General features: G+C 42.0%; 1 protein-coding gene across 5 annotated transcripts; it reads left to right on the plus strand.

Moving 5' to 3' along the window:
• Window positions 1–219: 219 nt before the first annotated feature.
• ST3GAL5 (ST3 beta-galactoside alpha-2,3-sialyltransferase 5) lies at window positions 220–23,604 on the plus strand. Of its 5 annotated transcripts, none has more exons than XM_058803161.1 (7): window positions 220–373; window positions 12,097–12,218; window positions 13,911–14,025; window positions 15,892–16,235; window positions 17,614–17,800; window positions 19,660–19,818; window positions 20,994–23,604. In XM_058803161.1, the coding sequence occupies exons 2-7, from the start codon at window positions 12,175–12,177 to the stop codon at window positions 21,255–21,257; spliced, it is 1,113 nt and encodes a 370-aa protein (XP_058659144.1). In that variant the 5' UTR covers window positions 220–373; window positions 12,097–12,174; the 3' UTR covers window positions 21,258–23,604. The 5 variants fall into 5 exon arrangements, with proteins under 5 accessions (XP_058659144.1, XP_058659141.1, XP_058659142.1 ...); XM_058803158.1 differs by having other exon boundaries at window positions 226–373; window positions 12,097–12,208; XM_058803159.1 differs by having other exon boundaries at window positions 228–420; window positions 12,097–12,208.
• Window positions 23,605–24,869: the final 1,265 nt, after the last annotated feature.

Genomic DNA, 24,869 nt, shown 5'->3' on the forward strand with positions numbered 1-24,869 from the left:
AGCGCTTATTTGTAACACGGCCACCGCACAGAAGCCGCGGGGCGGGGCGGGGGCCGCGGCCCTGCCGCATCCCCTCAGCGCGGGCGGCGCCCCCGCCCCTCGCGGCGCCGCGCTCGGCCCCCATTGGCTGCGCGCCGCCACGTGCCGCCCCCGCCGCGCGCCGGCTCCGCTACCTGCGGCGGGGCCGCGCCGCGCCCGCGCCTCAGAGCGCCGGGGCCGCCAGCGCCGCCCGCAGCGCCCGCAGCGCCCGCAGCGCCCGCGGCACCGCAGCGGGGACCGCGCCGGCCCAGGCCCATGCGGCGGCGCCGGGCCTGCGGGCTCGGGCCGGAGCAGTCGGCAGGATGTGCCCCACCGCCAGCGCCGGAGCTTCCAGGTCTCTCCCTCCCTCCCTTCCAGGCAGGGAGCAGCGGGGATGGGGAGGTGCGGGCTGCGAGTTCTGCGGGAGATGGGGGCGGTGGAAGGCGGGTTTGCCTTGGGCTGGAGGGAGAGGAGGGTGTGTTAGCTGCGGCTGGCTTGAGTTGTTCCTCTGGAATAAAATGTACAGGCTTCTGCTTCTCTGCGGGTTCCGATAGGCGTTTTGTGAGGGATTCTGTATTTCATGCTTGGAGTGATGTGAATGCAAACCAGATACGGCTTCTGCTGTTGCTGCCAAAACCTTTCTGTTTGCTTCAGCGCCACTCACGAAAAAGAGTTTCCTTTCCCCCCCCTTTGTGCTGAGATTTGTTTTGTATCTATTTTTTCTGTTTCAGTGAGTAAAATCAAACTGTGAGGCTGCTGGAGGAGGGATGTTTATTCTGCAGCTCTCCTTAGTTAGGCAAATGATTAGGAAATGTTCTTTAAATTACTGAATGTAAACAGCTCTGCGGTGGAAAATGACTGGCCTTGTGTCATTCTGGGGAAAAGGGTAGATAAAGATGTATATTCATTATTTCCCTAAAGAAAACTCATTAAGATAAGTGCTCTTTTATGCTTCTGGAGTGGATACATCTTTTTAAACTGCAGCTTACAATGGGACTGTGCCGATTCAGTTTAGAGGGCTGTTTTCCATGCCGACTGTGCCATTCCATCTGTTACACTGCAGTGAGGTTGCTGTCTCCCTTTTGGATCATGCAGCAGGAAACCTTGAGCTATCTCCCAGGCACTCTGCTAGCCAGACTCTGGGAATTTCTTTTAAGAGGTCAAAATGCAGCTGGAGAGTTAGGTCACAAAAGCATTTTGGTGCATTGTCTGCTTCCGTGGGGATGATGAGAAATGAGCTCATCTCTCCTCCGGTTTTCTGCAACTTTCTGAGGTTTAGCATCCTTCCTTCCGCAGAGTTCCAGCAGATTGGCTTCCTACATCCTGCTCCTAACTGCCTGTCAGTCATTTGGCCAAAGTGTGGTAGCAGAAACTTCCCTTTAGCGAGGAGAATGAGCTAAAATTGTTCAGTTTTGTTTGCTTTGCATACATCAGATGTGAAGCATGCCAAGACTGCTGCAGAGTTGGAGCATTTGGTGGGCAGGTTGTTTGTTTAGATTAAAAGACCGTGGAAGACTTCAGTAGTTCCTGAGGTATAATAAAGGATAAATAACTGAAAAAGACCCAGGCAATGATTCAAACTTGTCATGGTGTAATTCTCAAATTCCATGTGAGTCTGAATGGAACTTACCCTAACAGGACAGGTTAAAGCATCCCCAGCAGGCACATCCAGTGCTTCAAAACCAACAGGACTTCAGGATTATGGAGGAGTCTTCCTGTCACAAGCAGCTCTCACTGATAATGCCATTCATAAATTATTAAAGCCTTCCTTAAAATATTTGTAGTCTGTTATTTTCCATTGCTCCTATGGCAAGGCTGTTCCTTTGCTGCTCAGGAATCTTTTGCTGTAGTCCCTCTTTGTTTATGTCCACTTTTTCCTGTGTGCTAGCATTATGCTTTTGTTTGAAAGGTTTTGTTTTGGCTGTGGTATTTACATGTTTGGTGTATCTAGGGACAAACTCTCGGTTCTTGTTTTGCAAATCTGGACAAGCCAAGCTCTCTGTTCCCCTTGGGAGAGGCTCTTCTTTACCCATCCCATCAGCACTCTGCATCCTTTAAGGTCCTGAGGCCTTAGGTTCAGAACCTAAGCATTAAAATTGTTTACAGCGATGTTTTTTACTGTATTGCAATTTTAGTTTTTGCCTTTTCTTTATGGGAGGCTTTTGGCATCTCCTCTCTAGCTTCTGTAAGCTCAAGTGTGATTTTACTGTGATGTCTTGGAATGTTAGATGATAGTGTGGTAAAAATGCTGCTGTAATATTGACATTGTTTCATAACCACCAGTTTTTTGGTGCTATTCTGCTGCATAATTCAGATGTCATATGAAACATCTTGGCTGTGTTAAGTTTGTTTGTTTCCTTAGCAAAGATTAATTCTATGCCCTGCCTTTTCAGACCATTTCTTTTAGGAAAGATTTTTTCCCTCAAACTTCCCATGTAAGGGGAAAGACCCGATTTGTTTTGGCTTCCTTGCAGGGGCTCAGAAATCTCTTCCACTTGTGCAAGATGGGATGTCCTGGTGCCCTGTGCTTTCTTCCTGGCTCTTGTGGCTCTCCCTGCAGGTGCTGAGGAGGTTCCCCAAGTGTGGATCTGTGGGTCTGGGGAGGAGGATGAGAAAGGGATGAGATGTGCAGAGGGGGGATTTTGGGTAGCAAAATGCTGTTACACTGCAGCTCATTCACTGTCTGTGGGCTCCAGCACATGCTGAGGGGTGGCTGACATCAGGCTCTGAGCATCCCAGGCAGGCAGGCCACTCTTCCTTGCACCACTCTAAAAGCTTCCCTTGTAAGAAATAAACTGAAATTTTTAATAGCGCACTGTTCACAACAGCAATAATTTAAGTTACCCGTTTCTTCCTGCTTGGCTGGGACACTGAATTTCTGTGGCTCACTTGTGAATCAGAAAAATTCCATGTTCAGATGCTGCTTTTGTGTGTCACAAAGCATCAGCAGCCTGCTGAAGTGTTGAAGCACATCTTGTTGATGTTTCTTGTGTTTGTTTTATGGTTTTTTTGCTGTTACTCACTTGAGAGCACCTGAAGGAGGTTTCAGAGAAAAGCCTGCAAAGTTTGACTAGAGGGTGCTAAGATGTGAAATGAAGAGAATATCCCTGTTTTGAACACTGAGCTATCATTTAGAACGTCAGTAAGAGTTCTTTCCCTATAATATTATTTTAGCAGGACTGCTTTGATTTTTTTGGACTGCTCGTGTCCAAAAAGCTTCCTGTGAATGGTGCTGAGAGGAAGTGATGGTGTTACACTCTGAGTATCTCAGAGTGTAACAGTTAAGTTACAGTATAGTTAAGCTGATAATGGGGCTGTATTTGAGCTGAAACCATTTCTTTTGATGTTCTAGCTGGATGACCCAAGGTTAACAGCAAATTGTAGCCTAACTATGTGTATCCTTCCTAAAGGAAAAGCGTGCTCAAGTAGACACAATTATGTAAGGTTGTTCATGACTTTGAGTTGCTGGTTGATGTTGCAAAGAGGATATAGGAATGACCCATTAAACAATTAGAAGAAAACACGAGTGTCACAAGGCAAGGATAGAAAAATCATCATGCCTCTAGGTCACTAATGTTGCTTTGTGATATTCCTGGCTCCAGAAAAAATAGTTTTCACCTGTCATCCTGTTGGTGCCTTTGAGAGCTTCTGTCAGCTGCTCTGAAATTCTCATGTGCTCCTTGTTTCACTTTTTACCAACTATATCCACACAAATAGGGTTCAGTAATAAGTTCTCATTTTCTGAGGAGACAGATCTTGACCAAATGAACTGCAGACCATACAGACAACATTGTTTCAAATTTTTATTGTCTGATAAAAAAGCCTTTCTGGCTAAAGTTAATTTTTTAAGATGTATGTTGTAGCTGCTTATAACCATTTTATAGGCTAAACTTTTTTTCTGCTATCATGGATGTAGTCTTCAATTAACCAAAACAACTGACTCTGTTCATTAAACAGATGTCAAATGCTTTTTTCATTCAATAGTAACAGGCACTAAGGAGATAACATTCAAGGGAAATTTCTCAAGTGTCTAAATATTAAAGTGCCAACTTTACTGTGGGATTTATGTTGTGGTAGATGAAGAAATAATTGGTAGAAGTCTCTAATTTTTAAATTTAGCTTCCTGTTTTTCCTGTGGTGAGAAGATGTCAGTCCCTAATCTGCCACAGCTCCCTGGATGCTCTCATTATGTCTTGCGATAGGAAGTGTTAGGATGGTGATCAGGAAATTATCTGAAGATAAACATCCAAGAGTGAACATATTGCTACAAATCACGACACAGAAGTCTCATGCTGTAGCCTGTTCCTAGTAAGTCTCCCTTGGATCATTAATATTACTGGAATTTTCCCTCACACTTTTAAAGGGATTTTCATCATGCACCATTGAACAAAAAATCCTTTAAGAAGGTATTTCAGCATTCATTGTGTCATAGGAGATTTTCCAATCAGTCACAGTTCCTTTGGGATAACATGTCTGTTCTTCTTTCCCCACTTTTCCTGAGTATTTTGTCAATATGGGCAAATGGGCCATCCAGGTGAAAGGCTTTTTACTTTCCTTGTATAGATTTTAAATGCAATTTCAACATGTGGGCAGGTTGTTAGCTTTCCTGATCTCTTAAACCTGCGTTTAAAATTCAGCTGACAAATTTGTGTTCATTTCTGCAGAAGTCATTGACAAGTTAACCTTATGAAGTCCATTGGGGTCCTCCACCTTTGCCAGGGCAATCCCAAGCACAAATCCAGGCTGAGCAGAGAATGGGCTGGCACTAGCCCTGAGGAGAATTTGGGGGTGCTGTGGGTGAGAGGCTGGGCATGACCTGCTCTTTGACAAGGGCACAGAGTCACAGGGCAGGTGGGAATGGCTTCAGACTGTCAGAGGCAGGGTTAGACTGGATATCAGGAAGAAGTGTTAACACTTCAGAGGGTGGTGGTGTTCTCTGGGATCAGGTTTCCCATGGCAGCTGTGGCTGCCCCATCCCTGGAAGTGTCCAAGGCCAGGTTGGAAAGGGCTTGGAGCAGCAGGGACAATGGAAAGTGTCCCTGTCCATGGCAGGGGTTGGAGCTGGATAATCCTTGATTCCATGAAAGCCAGGCAGTCCTTTAGTACACTGCAGTTTCTGGGGTGCCTCTTGCTCGGGGATGTTCTTTTATTTTCGAGGTTGGTTGTTCTGTAATAACAAATTCTTCATGTCACAGGAGAATACGTTTCCAAATTGTTTTTGTATTAAGAAATACTTTGTGCTTTGGATGGATAAAAATACCTTGGATTGCAGTTGTAAGGCAGCAGTTTAAGTGTACAACACTTGTAGCTTGTGTTCAATGGGGTGCACAAGTAACTCTGCTTAGCTTCAGCATTTTTTACTTTGCAGTTCCCACCTAATTGTTATTGGGATGAGGCTTGATCCACTGTTTTAAGAAGATTTGTCTGTCATGTTTTATATAAACAGATGGAGGTTATTTGAAGGTTTCTTGTTTATGGTTTATTGTTTCCACTGAAGAGATGATGATGTTTGAAAGCATGGTGTTGAAGATTGCAATGCAAGATGTTTTCCATTGCTATCTGTATGGCAGGTTACCTTTGTCAAGTGGGCAGTTTTCTTTATCTCTCTCTTTGAGTAATCACAATCACACAGGGGACATCTGCTGATAACAGCTATTGAATGTCCCTGCATGGCTGATAAGAACTACAGCATCCCATTGGGAGATGTGAGCCCAGAGGGAGGAGCCAAGCATTGCTACCCAGATATAATCCAGAGGTTTTGAGACACCAGCACAGCTTCTCCACGGGATTCCCCAGAGGAACAGCAGCTGCCTCTTCTCCCACTGGATCTTCAGAGGAAGAATCCATCCTTCTGTACAGGATCCTGCTGCAGCAGAACCAGCCCTGACACTGCAGGAGGGCTGAGCCACAATTCCAATGGCACTGCCACCAACAGCCTGACCCACAGGGTGTCAGGTTGGGTTCTGACTCTGTCAGTGTTGTTCCAGTGTACTGCATTGGTTATTTTATCCTTTATTTGTTTTTCTTTTCCCTATTAAAGAACTGTTATTTCCTGCTCCCATATTTTTGCCTGAGAGCCCCTTAATTTAAAATTTACAGCAATTCAGAGGGCTGGGGAGGGTTTGCATTCTCCATTTCAGGGGAGGCTCCTGCCTTCCTTAGCAGACTCCTGTCTTTGCAAACCAAGACACGTGGGAAGGATCTGAAGGTACCATGCTTTGACAGGGAGAGCCCTGAGTAGGGAAACCTTGGGGGGTTTGTGGGCTCCCATGCCACAGTAGGTAAGCTGGTAAGAGACAGTGTTTACTCCTCAGTTAAGTTACTTTGTTCTTTCCAATATTAGAATTGATGATTAGCAGTTGTATTCATTGACAAAAAATCCTGAATCAAATTTCCCTAAATCAAGACTGGTTTGCCAATTAAAGAGATTTGAACAGATTGTGGGGTGGATGTAGGAAAGAATTGGGAGAGTTTTATACTGATTTTGGAATCAATTTTGTAATGATGGACTTAAAATAGAACAGAAGATGAAGAATTCTGTATTTTTCATATTTTTAGGTATCATCTGAGAAGCTCTGCTTAGTGACTGGCTTTGAAGCATAAACCAAAAACCTGCCACCTAATTAATCATTCCTTTAATTCCCTTTTTCAATGTCTCAGCCCTTACTTTTTGATTGCTGTGGATCAATCCTAACTGTAAATGTCACCAAACTGGTTTTCATGTTTTGAGATAAATTAATAACTTTCTCTTAAAATAATTTATCATTTTTGAAAACCTTAATTAAAGTTAATAAATTGTCAGTTTGGTCAATAATGAGGCTAGATTGAAATGTGTAATCTTTTCATGGGCTCAACTCTTGCAAGTAGTCACACACATTAATGTTGGAGTTGTCGGTTTTTGCCATTTGTTTTCTCCAAATGTGTCCAAAACTGATGTGTAGTTAAAGTTTTCTTAGTTATTCTCTTCTGACTTCTTGCATACAGTTTTGTGGCATATCTGTGGGATTTTTTTTTTGTCTTGTTTAAAAGCCACAGAACAGGAAATTCATACAGAATTCATTACTGAACAATAACTACATCTCAATAAAAAGCGCCTTGCTCAAGTTTTTTTGTGTAAAAGCACCTTCTCTGCTTTCAAACTTTGTGTTTCTCTTTTGAAACATATGTTGCTTAAAACAAAGTATCTTTTGTCTTGTCCTGTCCTGATTTTGGAAATATGCTCAAGTAACTTACGTGTCTCTGATTTAGGGGAAGAGGCATGAAGTCAGCAAGTGCTTTTTGGGTATTTTTGCATTAATTTTCATTTTTGTTTCAATGCCTGCATGACCCCCACCATTCATGATTTGTAATTCCTTTACGTAAGTGTGACTTTTGGGTTCCGTTTTCTGGGGGCTTTCCCTGCAAGCTTCTTCATTTTGTTAGAGAATTTCAAAGGCTGCTCTGTGCAGCAGGACCTTGTTATTGTCTGCCTTGTAAAGCTGGCTGTTCCCACTGCTTCTGGGGCTTCTGTGAGAGGGGAAAAGTGGAAGCATCACCTGTGTGGGGCTGTGGTTTTGGGGGTTGGATGGGAGTGTGGTGAGGATGCAGTGTGTGCATCATCCTGCACTCATGGGCAGGCTGTCTGCTGCTGTCCCCGTGCCTGCTGAGGGACCTTGCCTTTGGCTTTGGGTAAATCCAGGTGCTGAAATGCATTTTCCTCCCTGTGCCTGCTGAGGGACCTTGGCTTTGGGTAAATCCAGGTGCTGAAATGCATTTTCCAGGGTGTGGCAGTGCTTGTATACAACCTGATACATGCTGCTTTTTAGCTCTTAGCATTCCCACATGGAAAGGGTTCCTGAAGGCTTAAATGAGTTGCTTCTGAAATACTCCAAGTGTGGAAATGTTGTCTACATAAGAATAACAATGAGGCAAAAGTAAATCATGGTGAAAAGAATAACACCACTAAAAGCTTTGGAGTATATTGTATTAATGGACAATTTAGCCTTAGTAGCAGCTTTGCACAGATCACTTAAGTTCAGTAGATGAAACAAATTTAAATCCCTTGATTCCTCACTAATTGCACCACAATGAGTAACTATAACAGTGTCAATGCAAAATGTGGTCATACCACCACAACATTGCTGAGCTGTGTTTTGTACACAAATTGAGCCATTTGCATTTATGGCTCTCAAAACAGCTGCAGCAGGGCCCCTTTCTGAAAGAATGTCATGGTGTTTGTATGCAACATCTCTTTGGTCCTCCTGGGATCTTGACTGCTCTGGTTCTCTCTGCAAACTCGGAGACTTTGATTCAGGAACTGTGGGAAAGGTGCACTCTGAGGTGTTTGTTACTGCCACCTTGCCCCTTTGGGCAGTCTAGCACCATTCCAGCCAGTGAAAGGGCTCTTGGACTTGAACAAGGGAGCAGGATCCAACCCTAGGTAATTAAAAAACAAAGAGCTGTGCTGGTCAGATGCATTTTACTTGTGTTGGTCTATATATATTGACTTGTTTGAGAAAGGAATCATCTGTCATGATCATGACTGACAGAAGTCAAACTGAAGTAAACTGTTGCAAAGGAAATGAAAATGACATTATGTCACTTATATAAAATAACAAAAAAAAAATCATTGTGCATACTAAGAGTTGGACTTGGAAAGGATGTGTTGAGGTGATTAATTAAATTCTCTGTTTCATTGTTTCTTTTTGCACATCCAGGATGAGTGAATCAGGGAACAACTGGAATTTGTTTTGCTCAGAGACAGGAATTATTTTCTGATAGCACTTACTGCAGTCTTGTATTCTTGTTTTACTCCCTTCTGTGTTCATCACCCTCCACCTCTTCGGTTCCTTCTCTGTCTTTCAGATCTCTTGCAGCCTGGTACCAAGTTTGACTGATTCTTTTATGCACAATCCATTCTGACCTAGATTCCTATGGACTGTGATCAAGTTACCTCTTTCTGTTTACTTGAGAACGAATTAAAACCTGCTTTGTTCTCTGGTGAAAATGGGTGAAGCTTGTTTCCTGCTTTTTCATTTTTAAAAAGGTCCCATTTCATGCTTCTCCCCAGCTGTGTTTGTGGAGAGCTGTGGGGCTGACAGATGCAGTTGCTGCCTTGTTTTGTGCTGTAGTGCTCCCATCCCTGCTGTGAGCCATCGGTGTTGGTGAGTGATCCCATCCCTTTCCCAAACTGCTGAGTGCCTCTTGTCTGTGCTGGTGTGGGGCAGCCTCCTCTGGGGTGATCGATGGAATGTCCTCTCTGCTCTGTGTGGGGCACTCCTGGGGCTCCCACACGCTCTGCAGGCTGTGTTCACTCTGTGCAGCACCCTCTGGTCCTGCAGTGCTGGTGTGATCCTGCTCCATGAGCTGGGGCTGTCCCTGTGCATCCTGGCAGTGGCACCTCTGTGGATGGCTGTCACCTCTGCGCTGTGCTGCTGTCCAGGTGCTGCAGGAGTGTGAGGGTGTTCACAGGGGTCTCAGGTTGAGGGAAGAGACCAGGGTTTGACTATGTTTCAGAAGGTTTGATTTATTATTTTATGGTATATATTACATTAAAACTATACTAAAATAATAGAAGAAAGGATTTCATCAGAAGGTTGGCTAAGAATACAATAGCAAAGAATGATAACAAAGGTTTGTGGCTCGGCTCTCTGTCTGAACTAGCTGGGCTGTGATTGGCTATTAATTACAAACATCTAATATGGGTTAATCAAAGATCTAGTTGTTGCATTCCACAGCAGCAGATAATCAATGTTTACACTTTGTTCTTGAGGCTCCTCAGCTTCTCAGGAGGAAAAATCCTAAGGAAGGGATTTCACATGAAAGATGTCTGCGACACATGAGAGCTGCTGAGTTGACTTCTCCGTGCAGAGTGGCAGGAAGGATGTGTGTTGTGAAGGTGACAGCACCAGTCCTGCTGGGCTGGCACTGAACATCTCAAGGTAGAGCAGTTCAAGTTGGTGATCCATAACTGGCCCTGGGATATGGTCCTTGTAACACATTTTTTTACATCTTTACCCATGTGAACTTGAATGATTTGCTGCTGGTATCTCAGAGCAAACTGCTGTGGATGACTGGGGTGGTGCTGTCAACACCCAGTTTTGCACCCCAGTGCTGGTTTTATTCAGTGGTATAGATGCAGCCAGTAAAAAGATGAGGTGTTGCTCTGAGAAAATGAGGAGCTATTAAGGCTTCATAGGTTCCCTGTGACCTGCTCTTTGGTCCTGTGTCCTGACAGGCTGTGTGGTAGATGAGAGCTGGATTTGATTTCCAGCTTAACTGCTAGAATTCTGGGGGACTGGGGGATGTAACCTGCCCCTTAAATTTCAGTTTACCCCTTTTCAAGACAGCCATGATGGTAGTGACTTCAGATTTTATTCCAGATCTCAAAGGGGCTGGAACAAAGGCCAGCAAATAGGTGTGACAGCTCAGAGTCTATGCAATTAGTAAATTGTCAGGTAGGGAATTTGAGGTACTTAGTGATGCCATAATAACCAAGTTACTTTGAGGTAAGTGATCACGTTTCCTGCTGGCTAAAACCATTAGGGTTTTCCTGTGTTGCTGTGTTTGTGGGTTATAATTGTTTGCATGTGACCCTGAAAGCATGACTTGACTGCTGCCTGCTCTTCAAAGAGCTTCAGATGCTGTTGTTGATCTTTGTCTGTCTGTGTCCCACCCTCTCACAGGGGTTTTTGGCATTTGACCTTCTGCTGTGATTATCAGTAATTTCTCTCTGTGCTGAGAGGCTGACTTTGAATCATCTTCTGAATTAGATAGCCTTGAAATTTCAGTGATCTGGATTTGATATCTGGAGGGGGTACTTCTGTCTCCTCAGCTCCTTCATCCTGGTGTTTAAGAACATCGGTTGTTTGTCCAGTCAAGCAGTTTTCAAGTGGCTGTACAGGCTGGTTCAAATGGGTCATATCACCATAAGCAGTGAAAAGAGGTGGAAAGGAGAACAAGGGAAGATCATCCCTAGAGAAAAGCCTTCCCTTAGTCCTGTTTTTTTTTTTTAGAAGTTCTTGTGACAGAGCTGTTGGCAGGAGAACAGAATAGGTGAACACCTTTGCAGTGGAGAGCAGAGAGGGTCAAGTACTGAGATCAAAGGAAGGAGCAGGGCTGAAATCCTCCCCTCTGGAGGAGCAGGCTGCCCCTTTCCATGGTTGGCTGATCATAGGGAGTGCTGCTTTGGGTGGGGAGGACAGGAAAAACCTTTGCCTGTGTTCCTTCTGCCTGGGAAAACCAGCAGGCTCATACAGGTGGGCTCTTCTTGGGCATTCCACCCTCACATCTTTGGTTACTGGCAGCAGCCTGGGAGAGGAGATGTGCCAGCATGCATTTATCTTCCCAAAATGAATATTGGAGCGTGCTGATAGAAATTGTGGGAGCAGCAAGATTGCTTCTTATCAGCTAAGGATCAGTGCCCTGCCCATCTGTGAGGGAGCCCTGTGCTGTCCTGCTGGGCTATCCCATGCTCTGTGCAGGGAGCTGTGCTGTGCTTCCCTGGTGCTGGCAGCCTCCTGGTCCTGCAGTGTGCCTGGAAGAAATTCCCTCCTCACCCTCTCTGGTGCCTGCTGTTGGAGTTGCTGGCCATGTTGTTGGGGCTGCTGAAGAGGTCAGTGGTAGATTCAGAGCAGTGATGATGAGATATGTTTGTTTGGCTTTGGGGAAACTGGGGAGATTATTTGAAACATGGGCTCCTGTTTTGAAGATGGCTTGTATGGGTTTTGTATGCTGAGAGCATCCTTGAAGCTAGTGGGGGGCACAGCACAGGGATTTGATTTTGAGTCAGGGATCCTGAATACCCTGAGCATATTGTTTAGAGTGTTTGATGGTAATTGATGTAATTGGCAAGTGTTAGACTTCAGGCTTATGAAGCATGCAAAAACCTGGCAACATTTTTAGAATCATGTTTTGGTGATGCAGCTGAAATGAGCAAGTTCTTGATCACAAGGAGCTCAGGAGCAATTCAGTATTCCTGGCACCATAACTAAGAATCACAGTCTTCTCTGGGAAACAAAGTTGTCACTCCATGGGTGTCCTGTGAACTTTTCTTCAATTCAGCAAAAGTTATGATGACTTTTTCTTTCTTTTTTACAGCAATGCTGAGTGACAGTAACTCTGGGAAGCTGAAAAGTGATCATTCACCTCCTGTGCAATGGTGTAAGGTGGCTGCACATGAAGATGAGAAGACCAAGCTGGTTTCTAAAAGGTACTCGCAAGTAAGTGTCATTGTCACAGCTGCACAGAGGACAGTTGTTCTGCCCCCAGCCTGGGCAATTGCAAAATGGATGCAGAAATCAAGGCATGGGATTACCACAGGCTGTGAATGGAGGGCTGAGCACACAGCTTTCCTGAAAACACTTGGTGGAGCCCAGGATAACTCGTTGTAGTACCTGTCTTCCCAAGGCAAAGTGAGATCCTAGTACTTCACTCACAAGTATTTCCAATCTTTTTTGCATGCAGATAAATAACAATGCTGAGACTTCTGTACAGTCTGGTAACTGAGGGAATGGAAGGCCAGAGGATGTTGAGTGGGTGTCCTGGGGAGGTATTTTCATGTAGTTATTTTGTTATGAAGGCTTCTGGAATGCTATATCAAAAACCTTACTCCTTTGTTTATAGCTTGACATCAAGTTAGAATTAAAGGATGTGTGCACACATTGATCCAGGACCATATTTTATACCTAAAACGTTCACTACTGTGATGCCATTTGAATTTTTAGGTCTTAAAGCTAGAAAACCCAAATAAAGTGTTACATGCACAGGAGAATATAACCTGAATGGTGCAACCCCAGCTGGATCTGGGGATATTTGATAAACTTCTGGAGGAAAACCAGCCTCATTTGTCAGCTGTGAATCTCCTGCTCTCTGCCTGTTGGCTGATCTCCAGGCGCTGCTGCCTAACATGCTAATGAAGCTCTTAGATCACCTCTCAGTGGAAAATGTAATTTAGTTAAGTGAGATATGAGAACAGTCCTGCTTTTCCAGTGGTCACCTTGTTTGCATCCTCTACTGTACACTGAGTGCTGGAATTGCATCTGTTAGTGCATATAGTGCAAGCTTTTAAAAAAAATTTGGAAATTTGTATTAACTTTATCTGAAAGAGTTTCAAGAAGCATTGGGCACTTAATAACTTGTACATTTTTAAAAGACATTTAAACAAATGTCCAGTGCTTAGGAAACAATAGGAAATGAAAATCAATAAGAAAGCTCAAACTACACACTTGAGCAGGAACCACAGCTTTAACCAAATAATGATGTAAATATTCTACAGATGAGTTTAAACATGAAATGAGCTAAGTGACTTTTTGGATATCAGCAGTGGCATTCTTTAGGAATGAGAAATTAGTAGATCAAAAATATGAACAGTCTGTGTTCTTCAAAGTTGGTTGGACTTTTTCTGCTGCATGTTTTGGGGCTGTGAGTAACTAAGGCTTTTCAGCCTGACCATCTAAGTTCTGCATTCTGGCCTGCCACTGAGTTGAAAGTTTTGTTTCAGTGGTGGCCATTGGTCCAAAATCATCCAATTTGAAGTTCCAGCCTTTTTCTCAGCTTGCATGGAAATATGTTTTCTAAGATATGACCTCTAAAGGAAAAAAGGTCACTGTTGGTTTCATTATGTGAGGAGAATTGTTTGACTCATCAGAGATGCACTTAAAATATATAAGGCAGGCATTTTGCTTATCTAGGCATCTGTATGTGTTCATACTTTTGTTCAGATAACTTTGAAGAGTTACACAAAACTTGAAGTAAACAAAGCAAAAGAGTTGTTTTTAAATTCAAATGCAAGTATTCACATAAAGTTCAACTGTCTTAAATTTGCTTAAAAATATTGATTTAATAGTTGATTGAACTTCAGAAAAAATTTTTTTTTGTTTTTCTCTCCTACCTCCCACTGTCCTGCTTTTTAGAATTCTTGCACTGTTTGTGGTTGGAGGGTGCTTCCTTTATATACTCAAATTGCATCTTGACCCTGAGGAATGTGACAGAACAAAAATGCCATATGTGGACCTTGATCGTGTAAAGGTTGGTATTTTTTGGCCTTTTTTTTTTTTTCATTTCACTTTAAAAAATGTTATTAATTGACAATACAAGACTTAGAGGGCTCTACAACAAAGAACTAAAATGCTGGAATTATGTGTTGAGCAGAAGTATATTTTGCTTCAACTCATGCTGTAAACATTGTTTTTTGTTCTTGTAAAATGACAGCAGAAGCACATAGAGGAACTGAGTTTTTGGGGGTAAAATTAGATAAGTGTGACTTTAAAATTTGAAAGAACATGTCATCATCCCATTTTGTCAGTGCAGATGACACTGGTGAGCAGAACATTGATGCAAATGAAAAGTCACATATTAAAAACACCCAAAAGTAATATATTAAACCAAAGGGCTTTTTTTTTTTTTTTTTTTTTTTACCTAAGCCAGTTTCCCAGTCTGCTTTGCCTTGTAGTTGCTCAGATGTTTTTGGAATCACAGGGCAAATGTCCAAGAGAGTACAACTATTATTCCATTTGTTCATTCAAGGTAGCAGCTACTTTCTTTAGTTTTTAAAGAGGTTGAAGCCTTTGCTGCTTATCCTATTTGCACTTTACAACAGAACTTACCTGCCCTAGGGCTGTTACATTTCTGTCTTTGAATGTCTCAATGCTAACAGGCAACTTCTAGCAGAAACCCCGGATTAAGACAGTCTAATCTTAGCATTTCTGCATGTGCATCCTCCCCCACTTGCCATCATCCTCAGTGCTTATCTTTTCCCCTTCTAAACCTCTTTGCCTTCCCTTTTTTCTCATTTGACTTATTTATTTTTTCAATAAAACTTCTGATTCTGAAGAACAACCACATTAAACCAAGCAAACCTGAAGGCTTCATGGACTGTATTTATTGCTATCTCAAAAAGTACATTGGGAAGTTGTTCAGTCATGCTTTGCCCAGAGTGGTGTTCATGCAGAAACCTTCATAATGGTGGGAGAGGAAGTTCTGTAGGTTAATCTTGGTTGGAAAAAAAAACCCAAAAAAAACCAGCAGCAGAACTTCCCTCCCTGCTCCTTCAAATACAGGCTATTGTTCCTTAACAGTAGAGGAGGACTAAATTAGCAGTAGATTTGAATCTTGTGTCTTTGACTCCTGTGTTTTCTCATGGGTTTTTTTAAATTACACTGGAGGAACCTTTGCTTTTCTCTTTTTACATCAGACACCAGCTTGCCACTACAGATTCCTAAACGCGTGCACTAATAGTGTTTTGTTTTTAATATGAGATGGATCAATGTGTAGTTCTGTCTGTCACTTTAATCTTTTTATGCAATACAGAACTCTAGTCTCTTATTTTGGTGACTAGTCTTTGAGAGAAGGCCCATAACACCCCCACCTAGCACTCCTTTTAGTCGTTAGCACTTTAGCAATATTTATGGAAGAAGTGTTGCTTCATTCTGATGAGTAACAAGTCCAGCTGCTGTTGCGCAGAACTTTTACCCAATGGATGTGTCTCTGATGGAATCTCAGAGCAGAACTCAGGTCATGCAGTTGAGCAGAGTGGAATTCCACTTGCTGCTAAATTAGACAGGTAGAAGTATGTCTAGGTTTTTTTTATTTGGTGTTGCAAATGGTGGTACAAACAGCTCATTTTCACTTAGCACTTCTACTACCTAATATATTCTTCAGAAAACCTCACATCCAAATTTAAGTGATAAAGTGGAGAGGAATTCCTCTGCAGGTTTTCACCGTGCACTGGCTCATATCTACCTCTGAGTAAATGCTTCAAATTTGTTGTACTTCCACGCTGAAGCTTTCTGGGTTTGCTAAACTGCTGGTGGTTAGCTGGTGGCCCACAGTTTGGGGACTTGCTGCCTTCCTGCAGCTGGCTTTCCTGGCTGAATCCTGTGTGTTTTGTTTCAGAGGTCACAGCAGTTTGCCAGCGCTGTGCTGCAGGAGCAGTGCCGACCTTCTTATGCCAGGAAAGAGATGAAGAAGTTGTTTGCAGAGAAATACAGCATGGACATACCTCCCTTTGCAAGGAAAAATATGAATGAAGATGAAGCTTTATTTAAATATGAACCTCCATTTGGATTTCACAAGTTCTCTGATAAACTTAAAGATCTCCTTGAGCTCTTACCTGAGCATGATTTACCAGAAGATTTGAAGTCTAAGCACTGTAAGCGCTGTGTTGTTGTTGGCAGTGGTGGAATTCTCCATGGATCAGAGCTGGGTCACTTATTGAATCAGTTTGATATTGTTATCAGGTATGTCCTTTCCACTTAAGGACTCCAACTTGTTCATTACTTTATGAGCCAGCATTGTTTTTTAGGGGAAAATATCTCCAACACTGATGCAACTCATAACACTGTTTCTGAAAGTGCATTTGAGAAATTTAGTTGTCACTTGGTGGAATTTGAAGTCTTAGGAGCAAAATAAAATGTCATGTTTACAGGAAAGGAATTCAGTGTAATTATTTGTGGACTTCAGGTAAAAAAATCACATGGGCAGAAACTAGACGGAAACTAGTGACAAGTAGACAGTACTGGGTTTATCCCTTCACATTTCAAAGCTTTCAAATCTTAAACTTCAGGACTTAAGGACTCACCTCTGCTTTTTTCCCCATGGCTAGTTTGGCTGCTTATTCGAAAGATTTTTTTATGACAGCTATTTCAAACACTATAAACATTAATTGGTGTTTCAGTACACAGTTTGCTTACCCACTTTATAACACACTTATCCTCCCTTATCTTTATGAGGTCAGTGACTGTTTTCTTTGATTGCCACAATCTCTGATATCTGAATTACATGCTCTGTATTTGTGCCTTCTGAACATTACAGTTTGAACCACCTTATTTGGAATCATGTGAAGTCACAAATAAAATTAATACCAGCATTTTCTCAACTTGTTTTGTAAACTGAGGCTTGCTCATCTTATTAAGGAAATATTTCATTGAATCAATAGCCCTTATTCAAAGGTATACAAACCTTGTTAGCATGTGGAGGGGCAGAGAACTTGCATTAGGTGTCCTCTGAAATTAGGGATGGCAGGATGAAGGTGATTTTTCTGTTGATGCAGAAAAGTCTGCAGGACTTGAGCTATTCTGCAGAACTCATGGAGAGTGATGATTCTGTTCTTGTCATCTGTGTGCCAGCATCTGAATTTTTTGGTGAACTGGAAATTATATAAACCCACAGGATGCATTGCACTGGAGGGATAATTTGAATGATTTTTTTGTGTGGAACACTCATGAGTGTGTGTGTATGTATAAATATATATGTGTGAAAACTTATCACACAGGCAACTGTGTGCTTTCTTCCTCTTCCACTTTTAAGCCTCTTTGAGTTGACACAAAGCAAGAGATAGGAAGTTCTGCAATGTCTTAAGTCACTTTACTCTTCAAGGTTTATTTCCCAAGTTCTGCATTTGTGCCATTTAATCTAGAAATAGAATTGGCTTCCTCCCAAAGATAAATGGGCTGCAAGAGTGCGTGAGGCAAGAACATGTGGGCTGTGAGAAAACACCATGGTCTGCTCTGTTAAAAATCTGTGGGCCAAATAACAAGTTTTTGCTTAGTGTTTGATACTCTAATGAGATTGTAACCTGTTTATTTAATACCCTCCATTGTGGCTTTGTTTCCCCAGGTTAAATGATGCACCAGTTCAAGGCTACATGGATCATGTTGGTAACAAAACAACAATACGGATGACGTACCCCGAAGGAGCCCCCCTTTCTGAGCATGAGTATCCTCCTGCAAGCTTGTTTGTGGCTGTCCTCTTTAAAGGAGTTGATTTCAGCTGGCTTCAAGCCATGGTAAAAAATGAAACCTTGGTATGTAATGTGACAGTCTCATGTACCTGTATTTGTTTGTTTTGTTTTCTAATGCTTAAAGAAGCTGATTGATCTGTTACTTCCTGGCTTATTGTGCTGAGGATCTTTATACAACCTTGTGGGTTTTTTAGCTCTGTCTCCTAGTTACAGTTGGACCAGCATTTGTGTTGCAGCCCCATGCTGACAGTAACGCTTTTTTTTTTTTTGTGGAGATATTGGTGGTTTGCACCAGGCTACGTGACAGACTGAGCATTTGCTGAAGTGGAATTCATTTCACATTTGGTTTAAGTGACTTGACCAAGTCTGCAGAGCTTAAAATAGAAATGAGATTTCTGAATGCTAGTCCATTTTTTTTAGCTGCTAAAGTCTGTACTGCTACAATGGGCATACAAGGAATTAATGTGTAATTGAACATTTGTTATGAGGTTCCTTATTTTTTACTAAACATTTATAGAAGTGCTGAAATTTCTAAGGAGCTGATGGAAAGGCTTGATGTTTCCAAATTGATGTGAGCTGGTGGCTTCCACTTCTTTTAATCTGCAGGCAGATAATTTCAACAAGTAAAAGTTACTGAGAGAGATTTAGAAGGCAGCCTGTCAAGTCATTCAACAGTTTGATCTCTGCTAGTTTGGGTACTCCAAATTCCTTTCTCAGTTCTGTGATTTTTACAGTATGAGAAGGTGTGTTTAATCTTGACCATTGCTGTCTACTGCTACATTGGAGAGTCAGGAAGATGCTTAAGGGACTGGAGCTTCTCTACCATGAGGAAAGACTGATAGAGCTGGGAGTGTTTAGCCTGGAGAAGAAAAGGCTTGGAGGGGATCTTATTAATGCACATAAATAAATATCTGAGGGGAGGGTGCAGAGGGGATGGAGCCAGGCTCTTTTTGGTGGTGCCCAGTGATAGGACAAGAGGGAATTTGTCAGGTTGAATATCCATGGACGTCTTTCTTAAAATCATCCAGACATGATCTTGAGCATCTGGCTAGAGGTGTCTGCTTGGGCCAGGGGAGTTGGGCCCTGTGGTCTCCAGAGGCCCTGTCTGACTTCATGGCTCTGTGATTCTGTGAGCTGCAGCCCTACTTCCTTCAAATACTCAGCTGTCAGTTGGCTCAGCTCTCTGTGCAGGCACTGGCACTGAAGTAAACTGATCCAGAGCATGGCTGGGAGAGCAGGAGCACTGCAACCTGCATTTGATCAGTTCAAGCTGTTGTTCCTTAAAGCATACTTAAAAAAATACAGGTCTGTGTTGGAGCTGGATCAGTTTAATGTTTTAATTAAATTAATTTGCTTAATGTTGCCCATTTCATGGAAGGACTTGCAGAATTAGTGTGATGGAGTATTTCTTCTTCCATTAGCAGGCATCTGACTGACTGCAGTGAGATCAGAGTCTGGGTTTCTGAGTCCTGTGTAAATCTTCTTCTGAAGGATTGCATTTATCACTAGATGGATGCTGTCAAACAACAGCCCTTCACTTCAGAGTTTGAGCACAATTGTTTTAAATCTGGTGCTTGCTTCAGAATGCCTGGTTAATGTTTGTGGGAAACTGTGCTGGGACAGGCTGCAGTATTTAAAGAAATGAAGAACCCATGGGTGCTGGTGAATATGCTGACTGATAAACACAAAGTGCAGTCAGATATTCAGAATAAACAACTATTCCCTCTGCTGTCCTCTCTGCAATTCCTGTTGCTTTCAAGGGTTTTTCCTCTTTTGGGTCACTCATTTGGTCTGTACAATGATATTTCCAAACCACCTTAGCTGTAAACTGCTAAATTTTTCAGGGTTACTGGTGAATTCTGTGACTTCTATGCTGTGTTTGTCTCAGTTTCCCTCTGAACTAGATTTTTTATTTCTCTTAGCCTCTGTGGATGCGGCTCTTCTTTTGGAGGGAGGTTGCTGAGAAAATTCCTTTCACATCAAAGCAGTTTAGGATTCTGAATCCAGTCATTGTCAAAGAGACAGCTTTGGACATTTTACAGTTCCCTGAGCCTCGATCAAAGTTCTGGGGTTGGGATAAGGTAAGAAGTTTCCTTTAAACAAAAAGAGGCAGTAAAATGCCAAGTAAATAAAATAAGAAACTGAAAAATGTTTTGGGCTTTTTACTTTCTCTGTGCAGTTTCAGAGCTGGTTTCAGGTAATAAGGAAATTATTGTGCTTTCAAAAGACTCTTGTATTTTCTTGTGCAAAATCAAGGTAAGATTTCAGCTCACCTTTTTAGATGAGATATTTTGCCTGTATACTGACATGAAATGGCATTCAGATGCAGTGAGACATGAACTCATTCCAGTATTTAAAAACATGCATTTGATGTATGTTAAGCCTGTTAAAACCAGCCCTGTTGAGCTAAAGCAGCCATCAGCTGTAGCCAGATGTCTCCAGCTGCAGGGAAAGCAGAGCCTGGAAGCCAGGGCAGTGTGAAGCAGCCTCCAGCTGCTGGAGTTGCTGTGTGTGCCAGAGAATGCTCAGTAGCAGCTGATGGGCATTTCCCCCCTCCTTGTCCTTGCTCCAGCAGTGGCACAGAGTGATGAATTGCCTGGTTTAATTATACACTGCATTTTTGTTACTTTAATTGCATGTTTGAGGAATTGAATGTCACTAGTTCTCTTGAACTACAAAAACACTAACCACCATCTCTTTACCAAAATGTGAAAGCACTTAAGATTATTGCACAAATATTTGAAAGATCTTCTCACATTTCTTTTATCAAAATAACATATACCAAGCTGAGTATCTTAATGGTGTTGTAGTATATTTGTCTCTTCCACAGGTTGTTCAGTGAAAAGTCATATTGTGAAGAATACTGTTAGAGAGCCTGTTGTTGCTCAAGACTTAGATAAGTGTACATTAAGAAATTTCAAGTTTAACTCTGTGTCAGGGGCTGTTTGACTGTTTGAAGTGAAGGATCACTTCCAGTTTAACTATACAGTGATAGGGCATCTTGCTTCCACAGGAAAAAAAAAAATTTAGTGTTGACAGCCAAAAGCCAACTACTTAAATTGTATTGGTATTTTGTCCTGGAGTTTTTAGTTTTACTTGATCATTGAATTGATTTTTAGTTGTAGTTATAACTGATTTCAGTTTTAAGTGAGGAGAAGGAATAGACAAAGTCATTAAGTTGTGTAAAGTGTTTATAAACCTAAAGTAAAGGACAATATGTTTGAACTGAGCAAATTTCACTTTTTTCCCTTTTTAGAATGTACCTACAATTGGGGTCACAGCAGTTGTTCTGGCCACACATCTGTGTGATGAAGTGAGCCTGGCAGGATTTGGATATGACCTGGATCAGCCCAGCACACCTTTGCACTATTACAACAACCTCTGCATGGCTGCCATGAAAGAACAATTCATGCACAATGTGACGGGTGAAACAAAATTCCTGCGAAAACTGATCAAAGAACAAGTTGTCAAAGACCTCACTGGAGGGATACACTGTGAATTCTGCAGCAAACACAGCTAGTGACCATGGACAGGATTTGTTCCACTTCCAGAGGCTCAGCTGGATCAAACCTTTCCCTCTCTTTAGTTCTTTAAAGTGTACATGAAATGGACGTGGGATCCCTGCTGCCTTTTTTAATGTCCCATTCAAGCTGTCAGGCTTCTAAATTAATTTTCCTGTGAGACTTTACTTTGCACATTTCTGTGAATAGCTGTGTAAATATCTCATCAATTCAACTTGGAGTTGAAAGACATCCATTGAAATTATTTAATATTTTAAGTTGTCTGAATAAAATCAGGTTTTTTGTTTTCAAATGTATATGGAACACACGTGGCTGGCCTGAATTGTCTAACAGAATGTGCAAGAGTTATTTTCTCCTGATCTGCTGTCTTTGTTGATCCAGTTCCTGGTATATTGACTCCTTTTCATGCATCCATGAAAAGAAAGGCATATGCTTCTCAAGTCTTGCATGTCCTGAACTTGAGCATTGCATTTACTCCTCAAATATTTATATTCTTTTGCTCATACATTTTTTGGGGGGTGAAGGACAAATGTAGGAGTGAAGGAAAAGGAATTGTTGTGGCAACAACTGAGTAGTAAGTACTTTGATGTTCATGATTGGTATTAAAACCATTGATATATGAATGTTTTGGGTTAGAATCCTGCTTTGTGAAGCACATTCAGGCGCAGGGCACTCTAGAAGAGGATTTAGCCAGGAGGAGGCTTTAACCCAGTCCAGGTCATTTCCATTCCTGAAGACCTGCCTAAATGTTTCTAACTGGATGATGTCCAGCAGAGTTCAGTTACACTAATTAAAGAAGTGGCATTAATACAAAATCTGCCACTTTTTAAAAATTTATATTTTGAGTGATTGAGAAGTGCTGGTTCTATAAAACACTCGTTTGTATCAATCATTTAGCAAAAATCTGTGACTTGTGACTAGGTTACAATTTCCACTGGTTAATTTTATGATCCTGAAGTAATTAATTATAGATATTGTCACCTTAATAGTTTGCAATGCTGATAACCCTTCTGAAGTCCAGTTTTGTCTATTTAATTGGATAGGTAGAGTTGGTTTTCCCCAAGTCAGTAATTGGGTGAGTGTATAAGTTTAGAAGAAAGTCACTTTAAGAAAGTAGCATAATCTAGTAACAAGGTAGATAACTGCTGAAAACAGCAAATTTAAAAAACAAAAAGAGAAAGGAAAGCTATAGGTGTGTGTTCTTGGGGGTGGAAATCAGTGCACTGCAAAGGCACTGGGCTGTGCAGATGTGTAATTAAGTTTTTATGTTTATATTTTTGTTATTGGTAGAGTATCAGGTGTGACTGTTTGCACTGAGGAGTTGTGTTACTCAATCTACACCATGAGCAAAAAGCTTCCTTTGGCAGTGGAAGCTTGTCAGCAATTCAATCAAGGGTTGGCCTAGAAACATTGTTCTTATCATGGACTCTTCACCTGGTGAATGTTCCCACTTTTCTTTGTTATGGACATAGAGATGAATGAAGGGGTAGTTGCACGTTTCAAAAATACTCATGTGGAAATGCAAGATTAGGGTGGTTGTGTTCTGGGTTTTTATTCTGTGGAGAGCAGATCCAATGAATGATAATGTTAGCATGCAGAAGCAGCAGACTGATGCTCCCTGTTGTACTGAGAGGCAATAAAAGGACATCAGATCATGAACCATAGCTGAGTAAAGCTGTGGACCTCATCTTTCCTAAGTCCCACATGTCTACAGGTCCTTTAAAGTCAATTGTGGGGGCTGAACAAATTTGAAAATCAGGAATTCTTGTTTCTGGCACTATGTTCATAGCAATAATGTTAATCTAGCCTTCTCTTCCATGAAAAGCATTAATTTTTATATTAGCAATAAATTTCTAGTCTGTTTTTTCTTTTTTTGTAAGTATATTATATTATTTAATTTAAAAATATTTCATGTGTGAAGAGTTTTATACAAATAGTCCTTTAGTTAATATATTAAAATGTGGTAACTATTTTCTCCTGGTATTTAAACTGGAAGCAGAATACAATTATTTCATTTAGTATTAATGAAATGTTGGAAGATTTCAGAATGTGTGTACTGGGAGGATGACTTGAATACACCAGAAGTCTGTATTTCTGAGCACATGGTCCCTCGCCACTTCATTTTGTTCAGCAACTTAAAAATAATCAGTTGATTAGTGTAAATGCCAATAGCTTTTTGGAGATGCTGTATTTACTGTCAAATTTGCAAATTGTGTGGACGTAGGATTAGATTTCCTACCTGTTTTATGGTTTGTGATAAAAACTTGTTCTCCATGGTAGTCTGTGCAGACTTGGCACTCCATGAAATGGCAGCAAAAAGCAATAAACTGATGAAACCACTTTCTATTTATGTATTTGTCACTATTTATGCATTTGCCATTTGTTCTCCCTCCTCTTTTAAGGAAGTTTCATGTCTTGCTGATCCAGTTGGAAGTCTTGATGCAATCCCACATACCCCAAAACAGGGGAGATGGTAGCTGGGAACTTTTTAACTTTTTCTCTGTTTGTTTATGCCTTTTTAATGCCTGTCAGTGGAATTATCTGTCGGGTGCTTGGAAAAGAGAAACCCTCTCAACACTGACCAAATTGTGGGCTTACAAGATTTTGAAGTTAATGTGGATGAGAATATTTTGGACTGGGTTATAGCATTGGCCTTAAAATCAGGGGTGTGTTTCCTACAATGGCGTAAACACTGCAGCTTCTGCTCTGTGCCTCAGCCTTGCTGGAAGTGAGATAAGAACAAAGCTCTGTGTGTTCTGTTACTGTTTCACAGATTTATGCTTTGCAAAGAATCTGCATCCTTTGTAAACAGGCCTTACTAGTGTTTGGTTAAAAAGTCACAAAGATTTTGGGAGCTGTGATAAAGCCACATGCTCTGCATTGAAATCCTCTGTGTAACTCTCTTTGTAGGAACTGTCCCAGGCAGGGATATGCCTTATCTATTCTGGTGCTGAATGTTTTCATGGTTCCTGTGCAGGAAGCTGCACAAGGAGACATAAAGGGGAAGTGCCAAAAAGGGTGACTGCAGTCTGTCCTGGGTTGGTATCAAAACTGGGTGCTAAACTCATGAGGACTGTTGAGATGCTGATGGGGAGCTGAAGAGAGTTCATCCTCTCCCTGCATGGGTGTGTGTGGATAGCTCCAGCTCTTGTGCTCTTGGAATTCCTGCAGGCAATGGGAGGGCACCAGGGGAGGCAGCTGTGTAGCCTGAGTCCGATCCCTTACCTGTGCAAGGGAAGATGAGGGAGAGCATCTCTGTTAAGAACAGCTCAGAGGGGATGCTGATGCTGTGCTTTCCTTCCTCCAGCCTGCCAGCAGCAGGTTTTGTACAAATGTTTGATTTTAGCAGCTTAGGAAAAGGTTCTGCCCAGAGGGTGTCTGGGCACTGACCAGGGGATGGGGATGGGGCTGGGCAGGGCCAGAGCTGCACTGGATGATCCTTGGGGGTCCCTTCCAACTCAGCTTGTTCTGTGATTCTGTGAAACGTTTGTACATCCTGGTCAAAAGAGTTTTGAGCCATTTGGCATCACCGTTGTCCCACATCTCCTGAGGTGCTGGGAGATAAACAACCCACCCTAGAGTCCCTAAGGGGCTAATGCCCCTAATGCCTT

Source organism: Ammospiza caudacuta, chromosome 4 (assembly GCF_027887145.1).
Source record: "Ammospiza caudacuta isolate bAmmCau1 chromosome 4, bAmmCau1.pri, whole genome shotgun sequence".
NCBI lineage: Eukaryota > Metazoa > Chordata > Aves > Passeriformes > Passerellidae > Ammospiza > Ammospiza caudacuta.